General features: G+C 41.1%; 1 protein-coding gene across 1 annotated transcript in view; it reads left to right on the top strand.

Annotated features, from left to right (window-relative positions):
* myo15b (myosin XVB) overlaps positions 1-23,969 on the top strand; it is a 46,612-nt gene that overhangs the window by 2,385 nt on the left and 20,258 nt on the right. The window contains exons 3-30 of the mRNA XM_034708619.1: positions 1,135-1,221; positions 1,306-1,482; positions 3,135-3,199; positions 3,282-3,345; positions 4,874-4,983; positions 5,117-5,191; positions 6,185-6,278; positions 6,360-6,463; positions 6,576-6,639; positions 7,051-7,164; positions 7,257-7,418; positions 7,490-7,603; positions 7,686-7,744; positions 9,291-9,414; positions 9,496-9,591; positions 9,697-9,828; positions 11,813-11,938; positions 12,021-12,098; positions 13,179-13,327; positions 13,686-13,731; positions 13,818-13,942; positions 15,189-15,303; positions 15,393-15,568; positions 16,900-16,993; positions 22,865-22,927; positions 23,020-23,077; positions 23,171-23,298; positions 23,802-23,897. Coding sequence (XP_034564510.1) covers positions 1,135-1,221; positions 1,306-1,482; positions 3,135-3,199; positions 3,282-3,345; positions 4,874-4,983; positions 5,117-5,191; positions 6,185-6,278; positions 6,360-6,463; positions 6,576-6,639; positions 7,051-7,164; positions 7,257-7,418; positions 7,490-7,603; positions 7,686-7,744; positions 9,291-9,414; positions 9,496-9,591; positions 9,697-9,828; positions 11,813-11,938; positions 12,021-12,098; positions 13,179-13,327; positions 13,686-13,731; positions 13,818-13,942; positions 15,189-15,303; positions 15,393-15,568; positions 16,900-16,993; positions 22,865-22,927; positions 23,020-23,077; positions 23,171-23,298; positions 23,802-23,897 — 2,895 coding nt within the window. The remainder of the gene's footprint in view (positions 1-1,134; positions 1,222-1,305; positions 1,483-3,134; positions 3,200-3,281; positions 3,346-4,873; positions 4,984-5,116; positions 5,192-6,184; positions 6,279-6,359; positions 6,464-6,575; positions 6,640-7,050; positions 7,165-7,256; positions 7,419-7,489; positions 7,604-7,685; positions 7,745-9,290; positions 9,415-9,495; positions 9,592-9,696; positions 9,829-11,812; positions 11,939-12,020; positions 12,099-13,178; positions 13,328-13,685; positions 13,732-13,817; positions 13,943-15,188; positions 15,304-15,392; positions 15,569-16,899; positions 16,994-22,864; positions 22,928-23,019; positions 23,078-23,170; positions 23,299-23,801; positions 23,898-23,969) is intronic.

The following is a 23,969-nucleotide window of genomic DNA, read 5'->3' as shown; positions in this document are numbered from 1 at the left end:
AGCAGTGGTTAGCACTATTGCTCAGGAAGGCTGGTGGTTTGATTACTATCGGGGACAGGAGTGTTTCTGTGTGGAGATTGCATAAGTTACCTCCAGATCTCCAACCCTCCTCATGCAATCCAAAAACATGCTTGTTTGCCTACTAACTCTAGTGTATATTTCAGACCAGGGATGGGAATTGATAAGACATTATTGATATCAATGCCATTATGGATTCTGCTTATTTATCCCTTATCATATCCTGTAAATTTCCACAGGCAGCATGATTTGTGCCTATGTTAACATAAGATAAGACATACATATCTTCACTGCACTTGTTGACCAGTGGCTCATTTCAAAGAGTGACCGTGTTAAATGGCAACTTTCACCTGAAGGCGTCTTTGATTCTTGTTACAACAGCTATTGAAAACTTTCTCACAAATACCTTTAGGTTTTCATTAAAGAGGTATTCTATGAGTATATTTGTCATTATATTGAAAATAAACTAGAATGCATTAACAAGAATTCTTCATGTTCTAATCAAAAGCTGTTGTAGCTGACAATCTCTGATGCATTCGACTGAAAGTCAGCATATAACAGGGTCACTTTTTAAACTGATTCATCCCTGGCGTAGAGCTTCAAACCCATGGCACTCCTGAGATTCAATGCCATGCTGCATTGAAAAATGTTCCAGTATGATGTCAGTGTTTCAATCCTTGATTTAAATCACACGTCCACAGACACTGAACGTTGTGCTGTTAGCATCAATTTCAGTAAAACTTACCCGCTCTCTGGAACAATCTTGCCCCTGACCTTCATGATTATTTCTCCGACTCTTTGGTTGTAGCTCATGCTGACTATCCGATGCAATGCGTGATGTCCTTGTTTTGCATGGCACACAGAGCTAAGTGTAAGGCATGCATTAATAAGAGAACCATTTATAATGAAGGCAGAGGAAGTCGATGATTCAAACTAGTTGGATCCAGTCCTCATCATGAACCAGTTCTTGATTCCCATCCCTATTTCAGACTTTTGCTGTGCCCAAACATGGATCATTCCAATTTTAAAAGCACATTTTACTGGGGGCCAGTATGACAGAGTCTGAATAAAGTCAGTGTGAGCAGATTAAACTGTTTGTATTCACACAGCAAAAAGTCAGGATATATTCAGGAGTGCAGTGTGAAAGGGGCTGGTGTAAAACCAGACAGGGCGGTTGGCCTTCCAGTTCCTGCCTCTGAATTTGTATTTTCTCTTATTCTGCACAAACATTGATTTATAAAGTTTTTCTTAAAGTTCATTCTTTAATCTTTACTATGTTTGGTCCAGGACTGGCTGCGAGCTGAAAACTTGTTGCCCCACCAGACGGTGGAGAAGCTAACCAAGTGGACGGTCTATGACGATGAGGGCCAGGCCAGAACTGTTCCTGCAGATAACGGCAGGGGTCCCTGGGAGTCAGAGGACCCAACCCAGGAGATGCTGGAGAGTCGACTAGCCAGCACACAGGTATTCATATCCTCTTTACAAAATGACTACATTTGTAAAATTCTGTAAATATAACAAAAACAGCTTTAAAGTCAGCTGCAATACAAAATAGCAAGAACAATGTAGAAGATATGTGCATTACAAAATATACAAAAATATACAAAAGTATACAGAGGTAAGTATTGAACATAGAGTTGTATTGCTTGTGTGTGTGAGTGTTTAAAGGCTGATGGCCTCATGGATGAATCTGTTTCTCAGTCTGCTGGTTTGTGCTGTTGGAGTCCTGGAACACTGACCTGAGGGCAGCAGGGAGAGCAGGCTGTGGTGAGGGAAATTACAAAGAATTAGTGGATTTCATCATCTACACTCCATAATATCATTCAAAGATTCAGAGAACTAGGGGACATCTCTGTACAAAAGGGATAAGGCCCAAAACCAATACTGTATGGATGTTTTCAGGCACTCAGGCTGCACTGCATTAAAAACAGACATGACTCTGTAGTGGATATCTTTGCATGGAGTCAAAATCACTTCAAAAAACATTGTCTGTGAACTCATCCAAAAATGCAGGTTAAAACTATACCATGCAAAGAGGAAACCATACATAAACATGATCCAGGAACTCCAAAGACTTCTCTGGGCCTGCACGCTTTTAAGATGGACTGGGGCATAATGGAAAACTGTCCTGAGGGTGATAAATGTGACATACCTTTTGGATATCACGGAGGCGACTTCCTTACCTCCAAAGAGAAGAGGGCCAGTTATCTAGTTAGTTAAAAGCCAGCATCTCTAATGGTTTGGGGATGTTTACGGCATCGGTAGCTTACAGATCTGGGAAGGCTCCGTTAGCCCTGAAATATATATTCAGGATTTGTAGCAACATATGCTGCCATCCAGACAATGCCTTTTTCAGAGAAGACCTTACATAATTCAGTGAGACAAAGCTAAACCACATTTAGCATGCATTACAACAGTATGGCTCTGCAGTAGAAGAGTCCTGGTGTTAAACTGGCCTGCCTGCAGTCCTGACTAGTTACCCTTTGAAAATAGACTTACATGTTCGGACTTTCACGTCAGCGGGCTCTGGCTCTGTAATTCTATCATGTTGTTCTCAGTAACTTCACCAGTACGCCTTGATATTAACAATTTCATATCACCCTCTCTCTCAGGTTGAATTTCCCTATGACTGAAGGGCAGAACTATACCTTAAGCTCAGAAATGTGAAACAGTGGTGGCATGAAGGCAAAGGGCTGGAGTGTTGGTATATCAGCTGTTCTTCATCACTTATTGCCTCTGTGCACACAAGACAAAAGGACATAAAAGGCTAGCTGCTGGTTTATTTATTTCCTAGTCTGTACTGATAATAGACCATACGACGCAGCACAGCACAATGGTTTGAGATTGCAGTATATCAGCTATCACACTGCTCTACGTGGATTGGTTACCTGTTGTGAAAAGGTTATGAGTAGAGTGGACCATTAGCAGGGAAGTACAGAAACAAAACACATCTTAAGCCATAAAGGGCCGCAGAGGAGACTAATAACTAATTTAATTCAACGTCAGCCAAACTCGCAGAATGTTTATAGAGAAGGTAAGAGTCGTCTGAGGTTTGAGGTCCTGACTTGGGGTGACGGGCCTTTAATTCTGAATGGTACTCTGTTCATGTCTTTCAGGTAGTGATGCCCGGAAGCCAAAAGGCTGTAGAGGTGGATGAGGTGGAGGACCTGTCTCAGCTGGAGTGAGTTCACACACAAACACTCACACAGTATCTACAGTACAGTTTAAAATGCTTTGTTAAACCTGTTTTCTGACGTTCTCAGAGAAGTATGTGAGAGCTCAGTGCTTCTGAACCTGAAGAAGAGGTTCCAGCGTGACTGTATTTATGTAAGTTTCATGATGGCACACTTTTATCTGTAGAATTTCATGCAGGTAAAATATGTTCTTAAATTTGGGTTGATTTTTTCATACTCTAACAGACATTCCATGCGTCAGAGGTTCATTGAAATGTAATCAACACTTTGTTTGGGTATTATCTTAAAACAGGTTATGGCCCATGTTGTTTTACATTTCTGGCAGAATTGAGGGTTGAAACACCCCAAAGCTGGTTATCGTCACTACCAGTACATTCTAACAGCCAGATTTTTTTTTTTTTTCAAAGAAAGTGTCATGTAATGTTGAAAGTGCTTGCGCACTATTACATGTTATACGGTTACACCGTCAGAGGTACGTGAGGGCTCTCGCGAGATTCATGTTAATGTGATATTTGCTGGCTACCTTGGATGTTGAATAAATGAGCTCTGGCTAAAAGAACATTAAGCCTCGAGTGCAGTCCTTTACAGAAAGATGTGAAGATCAAAGTGCAGAGCTGGATTTTTCTCCTGGATATGAAGAAGCTACGGTGGGCATTGGCAGTAACAAGCTAATGCTCATATTTATCTTGATATAATCATTAATTCAAAACAAATACACAGTAGTTTTTTAATTAGTGTCTTAGAAACTGAAAGATGTCTTACATTATTGTTGAGATATCTTAACCGTAGTCATTTGTAACTGTGCAGTAGGCATGTATGTATAATAATGAATTTGTAACTGACTTTTTCAAACCGCATCATACCTTGAAACCAGTTGCTGGTCCATGCCTCCTTTGAAAGGAAAGTGCAGTATATCCAATAGCTACTTTAACAATAGCTGCTAAATCAAATAATGTGAATTGCCTTAACCTGAGAAAAATAAGGATCTAAAAATTAAAGCTTACTATATCGACTGGTGGTAAGCAAATGCTATGTTAGCAGCAATAACTAATGCTAGTTTCGACAGTAACTGTATGCAAATTCATGTAAGACTGGTATAAATCAGGATGCTTAATCTGTGAGAAAAACTGAACTTACAGAAAACATCCCAGCAGACTTCTCAGAGTGTCTTTTAGTACAACTCACAGCTTAACACAACTGGTCACTTGTAGCCAGAGAACCCCAAGATAGCAACACCTTGAAGCATATTCTCCTCTCTATTGACAACATCCTTAAGATGAGTTAACACTCACAAATTGAACCATTAAATTAGCCGGAGAATATTTGCCGTGATAATAAACAAGATTAAACATAGGATTCTTTTTTATAAGACGTCTATAAATCTATTTTTTGCAGCCAGCGTTGTTGCCCTCTGTTGACCAAAAGTAAGACTGCAGGTTTAATACATTTTCAAGCTCCACACAACGAAAAGGGGGAAACTCTTTCCTAATCAGAGTCTGGGATTTAGGGCTACACGTAAAGTCAAAAATGTGTGATCACCTCTCTAATTTTAAACACTGAAAAATCCAATCATAGATCAGCGTTAGTCCAATTTTTTCGACAGCTTTTTATGTCAGATGTGTTTTTTCTCTGAACGAATGTGTCATTATCTTCTTTCCCAGACTTACATTGGAAACATGCTGCTGTCCATTAACCCCTTCAAGCCCCTGAACATCTACACAGAGGACCTGAGAATGAAATACCAGGGAAGAGAGCAGCAGAGAAACCCACCGTGAGGAAACACTCTTCACACTGTTCTGCTAACTTGTCTTACTTTTGTTTGATCTGAAGGTTTCAGTCTCATCAGATCGTCTCCTCACCTCTCTGATTTCTTATTAGAAATCTTTGTGCTGTTCTTTCTTCAGACACGTGTATGCCATGGCTGACGCTGCTTTCAGTCAGTCTCAAGCCTCGACACAGGAGCAATGCATCATCATCAGGTACTAAGAATTACACACTGGTCTTCAGAATTTTAATCACATGTATGCAAAGATGTAGTTCATGTAGACAGTGTTTGTGTTTCACAATATCTACAACTGATGTGGCATTTCAACAAAGATGCCTTGAACCATTCAAAATGAACAAGATGCCTCTGTCTTAAACTAAAGCATAACCACAGAGTCCCAACGCTGAGCCCTGATCCAGCTCTTGCCTCACTTATGAGTTACATAGCCTACCACATGGCCCTTAGTGGCCACCATAACACAAACAGCATTGCCACCTTCAAAAGACCCAGGCCCCATTCATACTGGTGCCCACATGGCTTCCACACCAAGACCATTGAAGTAATGGTTAGCAAGAACTAACACATCAACAGGTTATCAAGTTAGCACATCCCTTCCCTACTGTTTTGTCAATTTAGGCCCACAATACTTAAGGGAGGCTAAACAATTAGCTCTGACATCCTAGACTTATACGCAGATGAATTAACCTCTGCTGTTCTTCAAATCATGTCATTGCAGGATCTCGATACTGATTGGCCATCGAGATGCAAATGATTAGCTGAAAATCAAATTTGTCCACTTTTGCAAATAAGCGAACGAAGCAGGAAGCATGTTAGCATGTCACTAACAAAAGTATGCAGCCGGTTAGTGACGCAGCTGGTTCTCGCTTATCCCAGTAATGACAGGGACACAGAGTGTGTCGGTGGTGGTCTCGACCCGTCTTGATGTAAAATACGAAGTCCTTCCGGTCCAAGACCGAGACAAGACCAAGTAAAAATGCTTTAGATTCTGAGATGAGACCAATACCTTAAATAAGTGGTCTCAAGAACAAGACCGATCTTGAGTACTACAACACTAGTATGCCTAAACGGACCATTGGCTTTACATGTAATTCACTCACAAGAATTATTTTGTTTGCATCTGTATAAAAGATGACAGAAGTTTGGAAAATGTAGCATCCTATTCAGGTATTTTTTATTTATGTTTTAGTGGTCAGAGTGGGTCAGGGAAGACTGAAGCTACCAAGCTGATAGTCCACTACCTGAGCTCCATTTACCAGGGACGATACGACACCCTGCGACAGGTAAACAAAGGAATTAATTCAAGAATACAACAACTGTTACTCTTCATCTCTTAGTATTTTTTCTTTCCTCTCCTTGACCAGCCCATGGAGGTCTTTCCAATCCTGGAGAGTTTTGGAAACGCCAAGACCATCCTCAACAACAACTCCAGCCGCTTTGGGAAGTACCTCCACGTCCACATTCTCCAGTGAGTTCACCTAAAGTAACCCCCAATACAAATATAATTTCTTTCCTGCTCTCGCTGTTTGGATTCGCTTCAGCTGGTTTATTTGATGACTCTCTCTCATCTTGGTTGACAGTGGGGTTGTTGTAGGGACGTCATTGTCCAAGTACCTCCTTGAGAAGTCCAGGGTTGTTTTTCAGGTGAGAACATTGAGTGAGGTGTGCTGTGTGTAGACAGCATGGAGGAGTCCAGGGGTCCAGATTTGTCTGACAGAACCTAGGACTGCTTGGGATTGAGTGTAGACAATGTATCAAGTTTCTTTCCTGGTTGCATGGTTTGGCTTCTTTGACAAGAAACAACTGGGGGGCTCAGAAATCCAAAATCCAGGAATGGAAATGTTGATTGTTTGGTTGGTGTGTCATCTGCTTTGGTTCTTTTGGTACTCTACAGACCTTTTATGATGCAGTTACCTGCTGACATCAGTCTGATTAGCCGCCCCGTTTGCTTAGCTCATAGATGGGAGCTCAAACTCAAAGTACTTCTGTAATATTGTAATTTTGTTTGTTTGACGTCAGTTGCTACCATCAGTTCTTACTTCATGTTCTCTTTAGGCCAATGAGGAGAGGAACTACCATGTGTTTTATGAGCTGCTGGCAGGTATGAACGCCTACGACAAACAGGAGCTCTACCTGCAAGGACCCGAGACCTATTACTACCTAAACCAGGTACAGCACACATTGATGAACACAGAGATATTCTCAGTTTGTCTCTGCATCTCTTCATCTCACACCTCTCTTCTTTCTCCGTACACCTAAAGGGCGGTGACTGTGAACTGAAGGGAAAGCAGGACAAGCAGGACTTCCAGCTTCTGGTTCAGTGCTTTGAAACCATCGGTCTACACGCGGACCAGATCCTAACTGTCTGGGCCATCCTCTCATCAATCCTGCAGCTCGGCAACATGTGCTTCAGCTCGTATGAGGTGTGTGTGTAGTAGTAGTGAGAATTCGATCCGACATTGATATCATACCTCAGTTGTTGTTTGTGCATCAGAGTGAGTCCTTTGAGGTGGCTCGGATCTTCAGTGAGGCCGAAGCCAGGAGGGTTGGCTCCTTGTTGCAGATTTCCTCAGAGGCCCTACAGACCGTGATCACTCACAGAGTCACAGTGCGTAGCCTCTCATGTACCAGTCATCCATCGTGCTGATTCTCCATTGCTGCTCAAACGTGTCCTCTTTTTTTTTCCACAGGAGACAACCTACGACAGGATCTACTGTCCTCTGTCTGTGGAAAGTGCCATAGAATCAAGGTAGGAGCATATATTTGTGTGGATATCAGCAACCATTGGAGACGAGTCTCCAAAGCCAGTCTTTGAATTTACCGGTCAAAAAAAGTTGTGATTATTCCTTATATCTTTTTTTTTTTTTTTTTTATTCCTTATATCTAAAAGGAAGGGTCATTGGCATGAGAGAAAAACAATGAGAGAAGGAAGATTTTTTCATCACACACACTGAGAAAAACATTTATAAGTCAAGAACAACATCAAAAAATGTTCTTAAATCAATTTCTGAGAAAAAGTGGAAATATCATACACTGTATATAATGGAGGTAGCATCTGTGACGTCACTCATCTATTTCCAAAGTGCTGTTTTGAAGCCGATCGTAAGCCATATTGCAAATGCTGAACTCAACCTAACTACTGTTCAGCAAGTGTGAGGTAAAGAGGCAGGCTTTGAGCCTCCTCGCCAACAGCTACAGTGTTCCCGCCCTTTCAATCAAGTCAGCTGTGCCTCTCATAATGGAAAACTCATAATCTTAATATCTTCGAAATTGCTGCGTTATGAAAATATTCAACCCCCCCCCCCCCCCCCCCCCCCGTGTGACGATTGAGCAATGAGCTCTCCAGACTACACTTGTTTTTTGTACCAGGCTGGAAACATGTTTATTTCTGCTGTAAAGATCGGCTTTTTTGAATTGGTGTGTATGTGGTTTCTGGTACTACCAGAGCCGGCCTCAAGTGGACACTCAAGGAACTGCAGTTTTTAACACTTCCGCATGAGCTTCAATTCTTGTGGCTGGAGGTTGCAGCTTGGGAAATATTTATTAGATTAAAAAAAACAGAGGCGATTGCACACACATTCACCACTTACCAACTGTTCACTTAATTCTTCAAACTAGATTTTGGCAAATTCATATTCTCTTCCTTACATCAAACCATAAGTATATTTACCGCTGATTATCAGTGGTCTCTTTGTGATGGTAGTGGCTGAAGGACAGTAGTCAATATGTCTTCTTTCAGCTCTTCTCAGGTGGTCCCAAAGAGTTTCCTGGCAAAAGGATAATGTATGGTTAGCCGGCAGTTATGGGAAATAGAATATATTTTAAGAAATAGTCCCAGTGATTCTGCGGCATTTAACGTTCCATGGTAATGGATTCTTGTCTGCCTTTTGCGATTGATTTAACATGAAACTGTCCTCATCCAGCTCTCCTTCTTCTCTGAGCTCTGCGGTTCACACACCTTTAAAAATAAACAAATGTTCCGTGGATTGATTTGACATGACGTGTGATCAGTTTCCCTTTGCCATTGCTCATGTTAGTGAAGTAATAACTGTTGTCAAGGGGTTTTGACCAATCAGAATCAAGCATCTTACACAGCCAAAAGATCAGTAAGAAGCCAGGTATTAAGTCTTGGATAATACACCTGTCACCTGAAACATCCACAACTCTCAGTACAACATCAGAAGGGGTCACTTTCTGATACTTTGTCATGGCTCCTCCATATGATTTTACAGGCTGTCACTACTCTCCATGACATCACATCACATTTATCCTCCGTCCCTTGTCCTCTCTTGCAGAGACGCCATTGCCAAAGCCTTATATTCAGTGCTGTTTGATTGGCTGCTCGAGCAGATCAATGATTGGCTGAGCCCCACAGAGATGGACAGCGCAGTGGGCATAGTAGACATCTACGGGTTTGAGGTGTGTGTCCTTTGTGGAGTGAGAATTGAGAGTTTAAATTTGTGGAGTTGGATGTAACCTCACAGCTCCTCTGTTCCTCAGGATCTTGCAGTGAATAGCTTTGAGCAGCTGTGCATCAACTTTGCCAATGAGCAGCTGCAGCACTTTGTCAACAAAGCAGTGATCTCACAGGAGCAGGTCAGTGGGTTGTAGATCTATGAAACTCAGCTGACTACGTTCACAAATCAAGCACTTACACTGAGTGTAGTCTGCAATACTATTTTGTGTTTGTGTGTCCTGCAGGAGGAATATAGTGCAGAACAGATCCAGTGGTATCCAATGCCAATCAAAAACTTCCACTCCTGTCTGGATCTGATCTCCTCCAGACCACACGGCATCCTGCGAATACTAGACGACCAGACCTGCCTCCCCCAGGTACACACGGACGCACACAGAAACGAACACTTGAAAACACACATACCTGTTCACACAGTGCTTCACTGCATGTACCCATCAGTGCCAACAAGAGGCTTATACATGGCAGCATGTCTCTGATAGTCTAATTAGGAACAGAGCGAGTATGAGTCTCTTGTGGATAAGGTTGCCAATCATCCTGCCAGGACATCCCATATTGTCAAACTAAACTAGTTTGTCCCCAGTAGTAGACAACCCTTTATGGATCCTAGATCCGATTTGATAGATCCAGTAAACCATCATGCACTGATCCCTCATCCATCAAGTGACAGTCCAATCACAGCCCCTCTCATGGCGGTAGTTATACCTTTAGCATCAAAAGCCATAAACAAAAAGTATGTTTTCTTCATGGATGGTTCTGTTAGTTGGCTTTCTGTACTTCAAGCGGTTGAAAAGAGGTGTTACTCTGCTTGTTTTTATTTATTTTATCACGTTGTTTTATTTATTGTGTTTTATTCTTTCTGTAAAGTGATCTTGAGTGTTTAGAAAGGCGCTTCTAAATAAAATATATTATTATTATTATGCACAAGAAAACCACGCTAGCAAAAGATACACGCAATATCTACAGGTCATGGCTTCATTCACACTCTATAATGATTATCCAAAATTAATCTCAGATTTAGGCATGCTGGAAGAGGACTTACAAGTAGGGATGGGTACCTTTCACATTTGAACCGATACGGTACCGATACCTGGTACCTGGGAATCGGTACCGGTACTCAACGGTACCAATTTTCGGTACTTTTTTGTGTGTTTATGTGATAACAAATGTGAATTTGTTTAATAATAAAATCTCAAAATTTTAAATTTAACATGAAATGAGCAAACAGGATTATATAGGTGATTAGATATATTAGCTGAAACAGGCTCGTGGCGTCTAATTGCTTTCGGGAGTTTATCAATTAACACCACTGTGTAAAATGATCAGCACACATGAAAGCCTGCGGACGGGAAAAAGTCAGTTCTCCGTCTCTTTATAATAACAGGACACACAACTTATTTGTTGGGCATTCATGCACACAGGACAGGGCAAGTATAAGCAGGGCAGGTAGTCGGAGCGAGAGACTCAATCTCAACTTAATCCTCCTGCAGCTCTGCCTCGCAGTGAGTGCTCGCACCCGTCAGCTGCAGGTTCCGTTTGGCGCGCTCCCATGCAGAGAGCAGAGAGCAGAGAGCAGAGACGTCCACCCAATCAGTCCCGAACTTTATTACAGGGTGAAACTATGGGAAATACTCCCTCACATTCACAGGGATGCGTTCAGGTACCGAAACATGGTACCGTTTGATTTTACTTGAATCGGTACTCGGTAGTACCGACGGAATTCGGTCGGTACCTATAAAAGTACCAAATTCAGTACCCATCGCTACTTACAAGTCATTCATGTCATGTAGGAGTTTTAAAAACAGTGTGTATTCATGACTCCATAAAGATTCCTGTGCCAGCCTGTAGGGGCAGTGCAGAGTTAGAACTTGTAAATTTACACACCTGCCGGTCCATTCTCGGGTAAAATTGAAGAAAGATTGAGAAAAGGCTTAAAGACAAGATTTCTTAACAATTTAAAGCATGAACAACAGAAAACCGTGAGATGTCCCCTGTTGGGAGAGTGGCCCCCCTTGGGTGAATGTGAATCATGCAAAGGTCCTCTGTTGGATAGGTGGGCAAGTGCAAAACACACACACACACACACACACACACACACACACACACACATATCTATATATACATGTCCTTTCATGTGGCCCAGTAAAAAATTGTTTCAAAACTAAAAATCAGTCCCAACAAAGATAGATATACAAGTCTCATTTCACAAAGGTTTTAAGATATTGACATCCTCTATCAACACTTAAAAAAATACAGCGAATGCATTGTAATTATTATATGTTTTTATTGAAGTTTAACAGTCACTTTATGCGTTTTTCCTGTTGTATTCCTATTTTCTATCAGGCCACAGATCACACTTTCCTCCAGAAGTGCCACTACCACCATGGGAACAGCCCCTTTTATGCCAAGCCTAAGAACCCACTGCCAGTCTTTACTATTTATCACTACGCTGGAGCCGTCACCTATCAGGTATCGAGCACAGCACACTGCTCTGTGAAGCAGATTCATCCAACAGAAACAACATTTACATGAGAAAAATAATCTTTTCCAGGTTCACAACTTCCTGAATAAGAACCACGATCAGTTCAGGACGGAGGTGGTGGAGCTTTTTGCCAGGAGTCGGTTAAAGGTGAACCAGCTGGTGTATTCAGATCCAAACAGAGAGCTGTTTGGATAGCACAGGAACATTTGCATTGCAGCCACAGGGGAAGCTCGTGAGAGGAACTATCAATTTGTGTTGATTATGGCGCTCCCTGTAGACAAAGCTGTATATTTTAATTCTGTACACGTAAATGTATTTTCTTACATGATATCTCACCCTGCTTTCTTTTAGCAGCCAAATATATCACTCATTTTGAACATTTCCTGTGTCTAAGGCCTTACGCAGGTTACACGTGTCCTGTTTTGTTATATAGAGCTGATAGACGTTATCTGTGTTCAGTCAGCAGGCTGTTCTCTGTCAGACACCTACCCTCACACAGTGGTAACAGTCGTTGATAAGATCCACAAAAAAATAATCCATCATCTCACTGTTGGTCTATTTTGTTTTGTAGGTTATTAAGAGGAATCAGTGTTAATTTCAATCTGTTACATAACCAGCAAAAAACTCTTCACAAGAGCTTCAAGAAAATGTCTCATCCGGTGGGTTAAAGCTCCTCTGAAGAGTTTTTAGCTGGATATGAAACAGACTAATGTTAAGACTAACGTCTTTTTTTTTTGTCTTTCCAACACAAAACCAAACCATAAGAAAAAAGATTTAGCATTTCAAAAATATTTGAATGCTTTTTTTTTTTTTTGCCATAAGGAAAGCGTCGGACAAGGGGATCAACAGCTCGTGCTAAAATCACTTTAGATCTTCTATGGAACAGGTTCTGTATGAATGAGACATTTGACTGTTAAAAGAAAGCAGGATGACATTTCTGTTAAAAGACATTTCTCACACATGTACAAAATAAACCAGCATAGAGTTAAGAGGTACTGCTTTGTCCACAGGGGGCGCCAAAATCAACACAATCTTTGTCCCCTTATTTATTTTGCAGAATAGTCGGCACAAAAAAATGGCTTATCACTCTCATCACAAACTTCCTGTGTTGTCTTATCAGGAGTTTTAACTCACAATTTTTGCGATGAGGAGATGTTTCAAAGTACCTTGCGACTTAAGGTCCCATTCTCATCACTCTCTTCTCTGAGAAAATGTGTTGTCTTTCAGATGGTGTCGGAGCTGTTCAAGAAGGTTCAGGATGGTTATATTCAGCAGAGGGAGCTGGGCTGGAGAGGGAAAGGCCTCCGACAGCAGCCTTCTACCGCTGCCTCACACTTCCTTCAGTCTCTGACTGAACTCACCACCCGCCTGGAGAGGTACCAACACACTGCAGGGACTTACCAGAAGCTGTCTGAGCTTACCAAAGCTGTGAACTTCTGTGGAAATAAACAGAGTGTAATTGGAGGTCCAGAAGAAGGTCCAGAGATATTGTAAAGAGATTGGACTTTTAAACATCCTCCACGACAGAAGAAGGGGTCAGCTCTACCACGTTATTTAGATCCTTTTGATGAAGTCCAACCTTAAGTTCAGAAAGCCTGTTCGTTTTTACACCATCCTCGTGATCTTCTGCACCTTATACGACAGTTTTGAGATACTGTTTTATTTCAGGCGTGTAGGTCCAAAATGAGTTTCGTGATGAATAACCCTGTCAATACATATTTCTTTCACCCTCAGATGCAAAACCACTTTCATTCGTTGTCTGAAGCCAAACTACGTTAAGGTAAGTCATCACAACTGATAACTAGCCTTGCTAACATCAGCCCATAATGTATGAGCATGCTCTTTATCACTCATGTCCTCTTTCAGCTCCCCGGGGTTTTTGATGTGGACTACATGTCGGCCCAGCTGAGGCATGCTGGGATGATGGAGACCATCCACATCAGGAAAGAGGGGTTCCCCATAAGGATCCAGTACTCCTACTTCTATGAGAGGTGCTGTGAACACACTGAGCATCCCTGCCGCAGTAGTACAACAGTACCTCAGACAGGACTCTAAAAACCTTGTGACATTTTATGCCCTATTGAACAAGCTAAAAAGCACAGTCTAAACACCGTCTGGAGCACAGTAACATGATTCACACCAATCAGAGTCTCTGCTCTCATTCCCTTTAAGAGCCAGGTGCACCTGCAGGCAGGCGTGTTTATATTAAAACAGCAGATTTCAGCCTTTCTAATTTATTACACCAGGCTTGTCCCAGTATATTAACCTCTCTTCTTCCATTGTGCTCCTAAAATGCAAAAAACACACACAGGTAACTGTATGAGTTGTGCCCATGCATAGATTGACATTAAATCAATTGAAACAATTCTTCCGTTGAGCAGAAACAATCAGGGACTTTCCAAGTTAGCAGACACACACATTTACACACGAGACACAGCAGCGTCACTTCATTGTTTTAAATGAATGAAAACTACTTAAAACTCAGGACACGCCAACTGTATTGGGCCAGATCTGTTGGTTGTTAGTCCGGACCTAATTTTGCTGCTGGATCACATGGCATAATAGATAGTTCAGTTTGTTCTTAATATCTGTGAATATAATGGTCAGTGGTCCTGAGATGAATGTTTGAGGATTGGAGAAAATACTCCTTAGTTAAGAGTGAGTGTATGTTGGAGTGTGTCTATTTTCACATACATGCAAGATTTCACACATCACACAGAGCACACATGATGGAGAACTTGGTGACATTTGGGGCTGTAGGTTTTGGCCGGTGCAAGGGTAAGGTGAAGCTGGTATGTGAAGAGATAGCAGTGACCACGTCCTGATCGTGTAACATTCCTAGAACAGCCCCCATTGTAAGTTCATCCACTATTTTCACAACGTGGGGGCTGGTGACCGCCTCGGTGGAAAATGACAATGACACTTGCGCTGCTCAATTTGCGCCAGGTGTATGATAGAGCCCATAATGTTTTTGCCCTTGCATGTTTTATCTAGTCTACCTAATTCTTCTTTTAACTTTGGTATGTGCCTTAGGATTTCACCTGTCTGTCACCCTGAACACCTTTTAATGAAAATATGTTAATGGACCGCATCACACTGTTGAACTATATGTAATATGTTAGGAGTTGTGTCATGATCCATGCAACGTCAAACCATTTGCATTATTCATATCATCTGATTTCTGGTCCTGGACCTTTAGAGAGGAGACTGAAGACAGCGTTTGTTCTGGTTTCACAGATATGGTGTGCTCCTGGCTCAGCGGGCTGATGAGGCATCAGACAGAGAGCTTACAGTCGCTCTGCTGGACACGGTTGGTGCAGAGGAGGGTCAGTACCAGCTGGGACTCACTAAGGTACCTCAATGTCATTTCACAACACTGATTTTAAGTTTTTATTGTAAATATAAGCATGTTCAGTTAATGTATGTGTGTATCTGTGTAAGGTGTTCTTGAAGGAGCTTCTGTTCCAGCAGCTGGAGGAGAAGTGGACCAGCACCCAGACCTGGGCCGCCATCACCATTCAGAGGAACATCAGAGGCTTCCTCTGCAGGAGGAACTTTAAGTTCTTCAAACAGAAAGCCATCGTCATCCAGAGTCACATCCGAGGACATCAGGCCAGGTACAGAGAAGAGGGAGAGCAGAGAGGGGAGGAGCATCAGGTTTATAAAAGCTGTCTGCGTCTATCAAACATGAAGTGTTGTTTCAAAGCTATCACCTCAGAGAGAGAAATAAGTCTTTCAAATGTGGGTCATTTTTAATTTATCTATTTCTCCCCTGACAGTTTACCCCCAGCATCAGAATCAGTTTATTCTCTCTTCCAAGTACACACCCTATTATATATGGAGGTGAAATACTATCCCCCACGGATCAGACATAAAAACATCAAACATCACATGAGACAGTTCGTTATCAGTACACATTACAGCATTCATGTTGGTATTGTGATGCACATGTTTTCATGGCATAGCTTACACATCTGTGAAGGCTCCTTTAGTGCTGAACAATATATACAGGTTTTGGAGCAACATGTGCTGCCATCCAGACAATGCCTTTTTCAGGGAAGACCTTACATATTTCAGCAAGACACAAACCACATTCTGACTTGTCACTCAGTGAAAAAATTTGGAGCATTATGAAACAAAAAATATGCCAAAGGAGACCCTGAACTGTTGAGCAGTTGAAATAATACATCAGGCAAAAATGAGACAACATTTGACTTTCTAAACCAGACAGTAAACAATATAATAAAGCTAAAAGTGGAGTTAGAAGAAAGCTGCTTGATTGAGCTGATGTGATTTATCAACAGTGTTTTGTAAGCTTTTTTGCTCTTTGATTTACTGAAGTTAATCTAAGGGCTTTACCTAAAACATAGAAAGCATTTAACATGAGTTACACACCAAGGTCAGGTGGTGAAAGTGTCCAAAACTCTGTAAGACCTTTTCAGTGGCCAAAGTATGTGACTATTGAGACTGTCTGTAACGGTGAACAGCTTAGCTTCTGGCTGGCTTCTCCAAACAGGGACTGTACTGAGTAATATCTCTACTGTGTGTTGTACTCTCATTATTGGTAGGCTTACCTCATTTAAACCCACTTTGAAATATATCACTTTGAGATGCATCTTAGAAATGATACAAAAAAAAAACCTGAATTACCTCCCACAGTTTTTTTCAGATTGAAACCATCATGGGCGGTTTTGTGCACAAGGAAAAGTGGAAAGTTTTGCTCCCATCAGTGAATTACAGACTAAATATGTTTAAAAAGGGCAGAGCTTTGACAGCTGGTCTGTACTGCAGGAGCAAATAGCAAATAAGTAAACACAAATGCTACCGAAAGCTGAGCTTAAAGGGAGATTAAATAACCTCACAGAGTAATGTTGTAGAGCGCTGTAATAGTTGTTACAACCAATGAGGTTATAGTGTTTGTGTGTTGCTGCCCCCTCTCTTCTTTTAGGAAGTACTACAAGCGTCTGAGAAAGTCCTTCAACCAGTTCTGGGCAGTGATGATGATAACCAGAAACACCATCAAGAGACGCCATTGGAGGAAGGTAGATATGGGGGGGGGGGGGGGGGGGGGGGGGGGGGGAGAGAGCCTGCTGAGTGTTTGGACACGCCATATGTTGGCTGATTTTATTGTGCTATAAATCAAATCAGACAATAACAGCAGGAACAATATGGGTGAGCCTAGTTAATGATAAAGACCTTAAGTACGTGTTCAGGGTCAAAGTTTGGTTTTCTTTTTCATTTCCTCTTAAATGCCCACAGCGGGCAAATTCATCACTGACTTCTCCAGCTGGCAGCAAACAGATGATTAGCTTCATGTCACTGAATGCATCAGAGTGTTTCTCAGGGTTGGATTAAATTAAATACGACCCTGACTCGTTCAGTGCCTAAACTTTGTGTAAAGGAGGACCTGTTTGCTGATACCTTTCAGGACTGCCTCCCAAAATATATTGACTCAGATCATCAGCTGTGAACATCTTACTTTCAGGGAGTAAAGTTTTGGACTTAGGTTATTTTTTATCTTTGTTGTTATACAAAGTGCATTACATCAGTTGCAGCATGTACAAGTAATCTGACTGAGGCTATCAGATTGGATCAAATCTTAAAAAAGGTTATAAAAATAAAATGAAAGGATTACATCATTGGATTAGATCAGGTTGTCCAACCTTGGTTTTAGTTGGGATACAACCTGTTTGTGTTGTTTAAAACTGTTGAGCAGGACTGGGATAACTTTGTTGAGAAAAATCTGAATTATCCTAATCCAAGCAGAGGGCTGGATTCAGGCTGGATTACAGAAAGACAACTTTCAAATTAAAAAAGACTACAAATTTAACAATCATGTTGATACTTATCAATGTAATATCGGTATCTGCTGATAAAAGCTTAAATATGTATCTACGATATCGGCAGATATGAAAAGTTCTGTGGACGTGTACGGCTAAAGTAATGATGCATTAACTATGTGCATGCTATGACAGCTTATGCACACCAACACTAAGCTTCAACATGAAGTGTTGTAAACATACTGCAAAATGGCTGTTTGCAATGCTTGTGAAGTACAGGTGATGCAATGAGGAGAAAAACAATACCCCTTGAACACTACAAATTTAATCCTACATCTCAAGAACCGTCATCCTGAACAGCACCAAGAGTTTCTGAGAAGTAAAACCAAAAAGTGTTTAAAACAAAAGACTGAATAAATTCTGGTACAGGAGAGAGTTAGTGTTTTTTACATTTCAAAATAAAAGTCCAATATGACGCATCACCTGATCCAGGAAAAGCCAGAAGGTGAATTTTTTATCATTTGTCTAGATTCAACCTTTAAAGCTCCTGTGAGGAACTTTTTGAACGTGTTGATTTGGCGTCCTCTGTGGGCGACGATCTCTTGTTGGCAGATCCTGCGTAAGTAGTATTCTAATAGAAATAAAACATCCCTCTTTATTTTAAATGTCTACAGTGTAAGTCATAATGAATCTGTGGAAAAATAAGGAAAAGGCTGTCTCTGTGAGGAGCTGTTTGTTGCCTTACCTACCTCTCATGTTTACTCTGTGATTCTTTGCTGAAGGCACTGGTTTTAATTTGACTAAGCAAAAAAAGATGAAACTTAAGGCTTAAGTGTAGTTGATGTTTATGGTTGATGACCAAAGAGCTCCTCAGGAATCTGCTGGGTGGGTCTGTTTCTCTTATATACTTCAGCACTGACATCTTCCCTGACGATATTACAGCCTCCTCATAAAATCTCATCCCTGTCCTTTAACTGCCTTTCTTATCTTGCATTAATCATGCCCCTCACACACACACACTCAGAAGCACATACACACACCCTGCTTACTCTCCAGCTTGGACTTCAACCTCTCTGAGTGAAATTTGAAGCAGTGTCTCCTCTTCCGCCTTCTGACACCTGCTAGTCTGACTCTCGGCTCCTCTGCTCGCTCAGGTACGCTGCTCCTCTTTCTTTTTTCTCCTGTGAACACCAGCTCACTCTCAAAACACTTCAGTCCTTCGGTTTATGCTTCTTTAAAGTTTATATAGTGATAAAAAGGGAGTGTAAAGTCTGCGTCAGGTTTCTGAAGAGCATGTAACTCCTCTTTCTGTGTGTGGTGTCTATTTTCTGTCCATGCTTGGCCTGAAAGCTGAACTGACAGTTTTTGTTGTTTCTGTTGATCTTGTATCTTTGGTCGTACCTCTGTCAGTGTTTTTGGTCTTATTGTTTTATGAGGCTTTGGACTATGAGCATGGAGCTGCTCACAGGCTGCCTGTGTCAGCTGTTAAACCTTAGTTACACTCATCCTGACCTCAACCTTATAGTGAGTTACTTGAAAAACAAAGTTCAGACTTCAAAACCAGGCACCAAAAGTCAGCGTAATTTATCTCCAATACAGAACAAATTAAGCATTTTGACTCTTCACATTTTTATCATGGATCTGAGACATGCTTACTTCTTTTTGATTTAGCTTTTAAATAAATTCCACCAAGAATCACTGGATATTTAATCATTCTCCCATTTTTGAGCAACAAAAGTGCCACCATTGTCTATATTGCAGGACAGGATGTTGCTCCACTTTTCCCTCTCAGAGATAGTTGGGGTCCAATAGCTCCTCAGGCTGCTCTCACATCTGTGCCCGATAACTGTCATAATTTCCCCACTCTCAGACCAGCCTGAGACAGACACTAAGTCTGACCCCTCACCAGACGACTTTAAGATCTTAACCATTTTAAAATTGTGTTAGACTACACGAGTACAGTTCTGAACAATTTTTAACATCAATCCTTTGAATATACAGACTAGCAGATCCCATATGACCGCTAGACCACACACTTGATGTTCGTAGTAATGATCTCACAAAAATGTGCGTGATCAAACGTGACTTCAGAAGACAAACAAACATGGAGACGTTTAACATCGTCAGCTGGCTGTCCTGTGTTTGTTCTTAAAAAAGAAGAAGAAGACTGTAGGTGATTTGGTTTAGCAGTGGCTTGTATGTTGACTTCTGTTTTTGTAAGTTGTCAAAGTATGAAACATGTTTGGTATTTAAGATTCCAGTTTGGGGAGGCTTTGACTCGGTTGGGAGCAGTAAAATAGTCATATTGACACCACACACATGTGGATTAATTGGACGAAGCCTCAAATCAGTCCACGCCCTTGTAATCGTTCAGGGTGAAAAATCAGGCCTAAAATCTTCTAGTGTGTGGACACAGCATAAAGTTTTTACCACAGTGTCAACAGGCAGATGTGAAATGTGTCAGACTCCTTTCTGGGGATTGATTCATAGCTAATTGTTCTTTTCACAGTGAACAAGCATAAACAAACAGTGGCACCTTGAACAGCAAGACCACATCAAAACTAAAATAAACACTACAATCAAAATGATAATGAAAACAATAATAAAAGATTATTGTTGCAGTATTTTGATACGTCCTCACAGAGCAGACACACGGTATAAGTTCTGTCTACTTCAGCTTTTTTACAGGTTTATACTAAACCCCAAATGTGTCAGCTTCAGCTTTTAGGCTTTGTGTCAGACGTTGACTTTATGTTACCATCCACTGCTGACGTAGTTCTGTTGACTAAACAACAGTTTTTAGTCAAGAGGGGTCACAGTACAGTTTAGTCACTATAACATCTACAACAGAAACAAACAATTCAAGGAATGATATTAAATGGGAACAAAAAAACACACTACAATACATTGATGGATGTTTACTTACTCAGCCTGATACATATGATGTTTTTGGTCCAAACTTACTGTTTAAAGCCCAAATGTCACACAATAACATAGCCCCACTGTCTGAATTAGGCAGCGGTGGAGAAGCTACTCCTATACTTTTTGTTAGTGGAGTCTGGTGGCTTTATAAAAATGTTTGTGTTGATATAAAAAATGTCAGCTTGTCAATAAGGGTCTGCCTTTTTTAGGGATTGTTTCTGGAAAAGCAATCAGAGCCTACCAGTGGTTAAAAACAATTTTAGTCAATAACGTCCTGTTTCAAGCATAAAGACGGTTGTGTAATATGCTGGTGACATCACAGTGATGTCATCACAGGTATCTAAGCTTGGGTTTGGAAAGTTTTATCAGTAAACCTAGGTTATAATCTGTGCAGGTGGAGCTTTACAGCTGTTATGTTTTAGGTGGCAGAGAGTCCAAGATAAGATCCTGAGTTTGATAATGGGAAATGTAGTCCATGTTGTTGAAGGATTAAGGACTACACATCAGGTCATCGCTGCTTCTTCTTCTTTGATATTCATCCTGACTAGTCTCTGTTTAGAGCTTTGCTGGTAAAGTTTTTCAGTGGGGAGTAAGTTATCAAGCAGGATGAGTTTTTCTTCTTTAGATCGTTTTCTTTTGACATGTTTATCATCATGTCTGATACTGGAGCTGGATTATAAAAGAGACTTTATTTTTTATTTTATTTTAGTTTTTGACTCTTACAATGCATCATTATGTAATTACAAGATGTGCTTATACACATCTTCACAGGTTCCTTCTCTAACAAAACAGCAGAATGCCAAAGTAACAGATACTCCAGCACTCTGTGATGAGATTAGTCCAGAGACAGACAGAAGCTTTGTGTTTGGTCAAACTAAGAGAGCCACAGCTCAGGTGATCAGACAATTTGTGCTTTCAGAGTTAGGGCATCACAGCTTATATCACCTGCTAGTATAATTAAGTCAGTCAGACATTAGAAGTTACAATCACATTAGCGAGCAGGGTACTTATTTCAGCATAAGACATAGTAAATGAACAAATAAAGAAGACATAATTTAAATTGATCAATTGATATTGCAGCATACTTCTGGATTTTGCTCATAGCCCATAATACAGCTGCTTTTCCATCCTTTTTTTTTTTTTTTTTTTTTTTAACATTTTATTTTTCATAATTTGACGTAGCTACAAATCAACACATGACCTCATCACTCTGCATCCTGATAAAAGTCGTCTGAACAAAGAAAAGTAGGATTATAAAGATCTGTATTCATTCATCTACTTCAACAACAAATGAGACACATCTTTACCACAGAGGGTTATGGTGCTCATGGGAAATACAGTCTTCATCCCTGAAAAATATATGCTGACTTCCTCCAGAGGGGGCGCCAGAATCAACACAACATGAAAACTCCTCACAGAGTTTCAGCTATAAAATCAAATCTAACTGGGGCACTTGTGGCCTAGCAGTCTAAGCGCCCCACATACAGAGGCTACAGTCCTCGTTGCGGCCGGTCGCTGGTTCGACCGGCCACAACCATCTCCCACATGTCTTCCCCCACTCTCTACTCCCCACATTTCCTGTCTCTCTACAGCTGTCCTATCAAATACAGGCAAAACCCCCAAATAAAAAAAATAATAATCTAATAATAATAATAATATCTAACTGAGCACAGCAGTGAGCCTGACGGTGTGTTTTAATCCGCAGTGATTTGTGACACATTGTTTACTTTTGCAGGGTCAATTATTTAAGAGGGTAGAGCAGGGTTTGGCTTCCTGTTTTCTTAAACTCATTGTCCAGATATGTTCAATATTTTTTATCACTGAGATGATAAGAAGAAGAAAAATATTTGCTGATTTACAGAAAAATAAACTTCTCAACAAGTATTTAAAAATGAAAAAATTCAGCAAACATAGTTTCATGTTTTTGTTTTGATTATCTAAGCGACACTGTCCTGCTGCAGCGAGTTTCCTCCCTGTGAGCTGTAAACCTTTGATAAAAAATCAGTGTGGACTCTTGCCCGAGGTGGGGCAACAGAACTGTGGGTGTTACCTGAGTATAAAACAGGATGTGTTTCTAAGAATAGGTCTGATGGAACACAGTCTCCTGACAGGTGAGGGAGTGTTCCGTGTGTTGGATGTACCTGGATAAGAAGCAGATAACTCACCGGTGAGAAGCAGTAACCAGTCGTCTTTGTGTGTCGATGATTTCAGGAGTTTCACGAGAAGAACAAAGTCAAGGCAGTGACGAAGAAGAAATCTGTCTCTCCAGGGATGGTAAGAAGAAATCTTCTCCTGTTCAAACAGAGCATCCTGCTTCATCAGAAAACAAGTGTTTGACTGAAGTGTTTGCGTTGTTTCCCTCTCAGGATGTGGGGATGTTGGAGATCCCTGCTGAGCTCTCAGCCAGGCTTCACAATGCCGCAGGTGAGTCTCACATCAAGTCCGATCACACTCTACATGTCCACCAGCTGACACACTGTGATGTTCCTTTGTGATTGTTGTTCCCTATCTGTCCAGCAGGGGGGCAACACAGGTCAGGAGTCACAGTGGTGGGACCTCCACAGGTGAAGGCAGAACATAAGCTCAGCCTGCCTCTGGATGTAGACAGATACCCGTTCTCTCGCTATGCCAAGTCCATACTAAAGGTGAGCATGGTTAGATCCCTAAACGCAGTACAGATGGCTACACACAGGCTTAAGGATTCATTCTTGTGTTTTCAAACTTGGGTCGATATTTTTTTCTGTTTGGAGCTCTTAATGATTCATTGGTATATTACATTTTTTATATGTACCGCTATATTTTCAGCCTGCAGCTCTCAGAACAGAGCCATACTGCCAGGAGTCTGGTGACTTTCAGGAGAGCGGTGTTAGAGCTGCTTCTGGTCAAAACACATAAACTCTCTTAGAAAAAGGAAACTGATATCCCTCTAGATTTTCATCTGCTGTTTTTTCATTTGATTATCAATTAGGATGCAGTGAAGTTATATTGATTTGTTAGATTTCCTACAGTTTTATCATTTGCAGTCTGGAGTAAAGAGATGCAGTGTTGCCTTTTTAACTGAGCTTCCCACCCTGAGAATATGGACATCTTGAATATGATGATAGAGTAAATGGATTGTGTTTTCTGTCTTTGTAAACTCACATTGCAGGACACATGGTGCCAGCCTCAGGGACAACCCCTCCAGAGACCTCTCACCCCTCTGGAGCCCGAAGATGCCAGAACCGCCCTGGAGATTTACAAACTGGTATAAGACACTAAATAGATTACATTTAGTATGTTTTTAACTTTTAACTTTAACTCACTGGTTTTAATCTGC

Source organism: Notolabrus celidotus, chromosome 18, assembly GCF_009762535.1.
Source record: "Notolabrus celidotus isolate fNotCel1 chromosome 18, fNotCel1.pri, whole genome shotgun sequence".
NCBI classification, from domain to species: domain Eukaryota; kingdom Metazoa; phylum Chordata; class Actinopteri; order Labriformes; family Labridae; genus Notolabrus; species Notolabrus celidotus.
The sequence above is the reverse complement of the archived record's forward strand: the minus strand, read 5'-3'. Positions and strand labels throughout refer to the sequence as shown.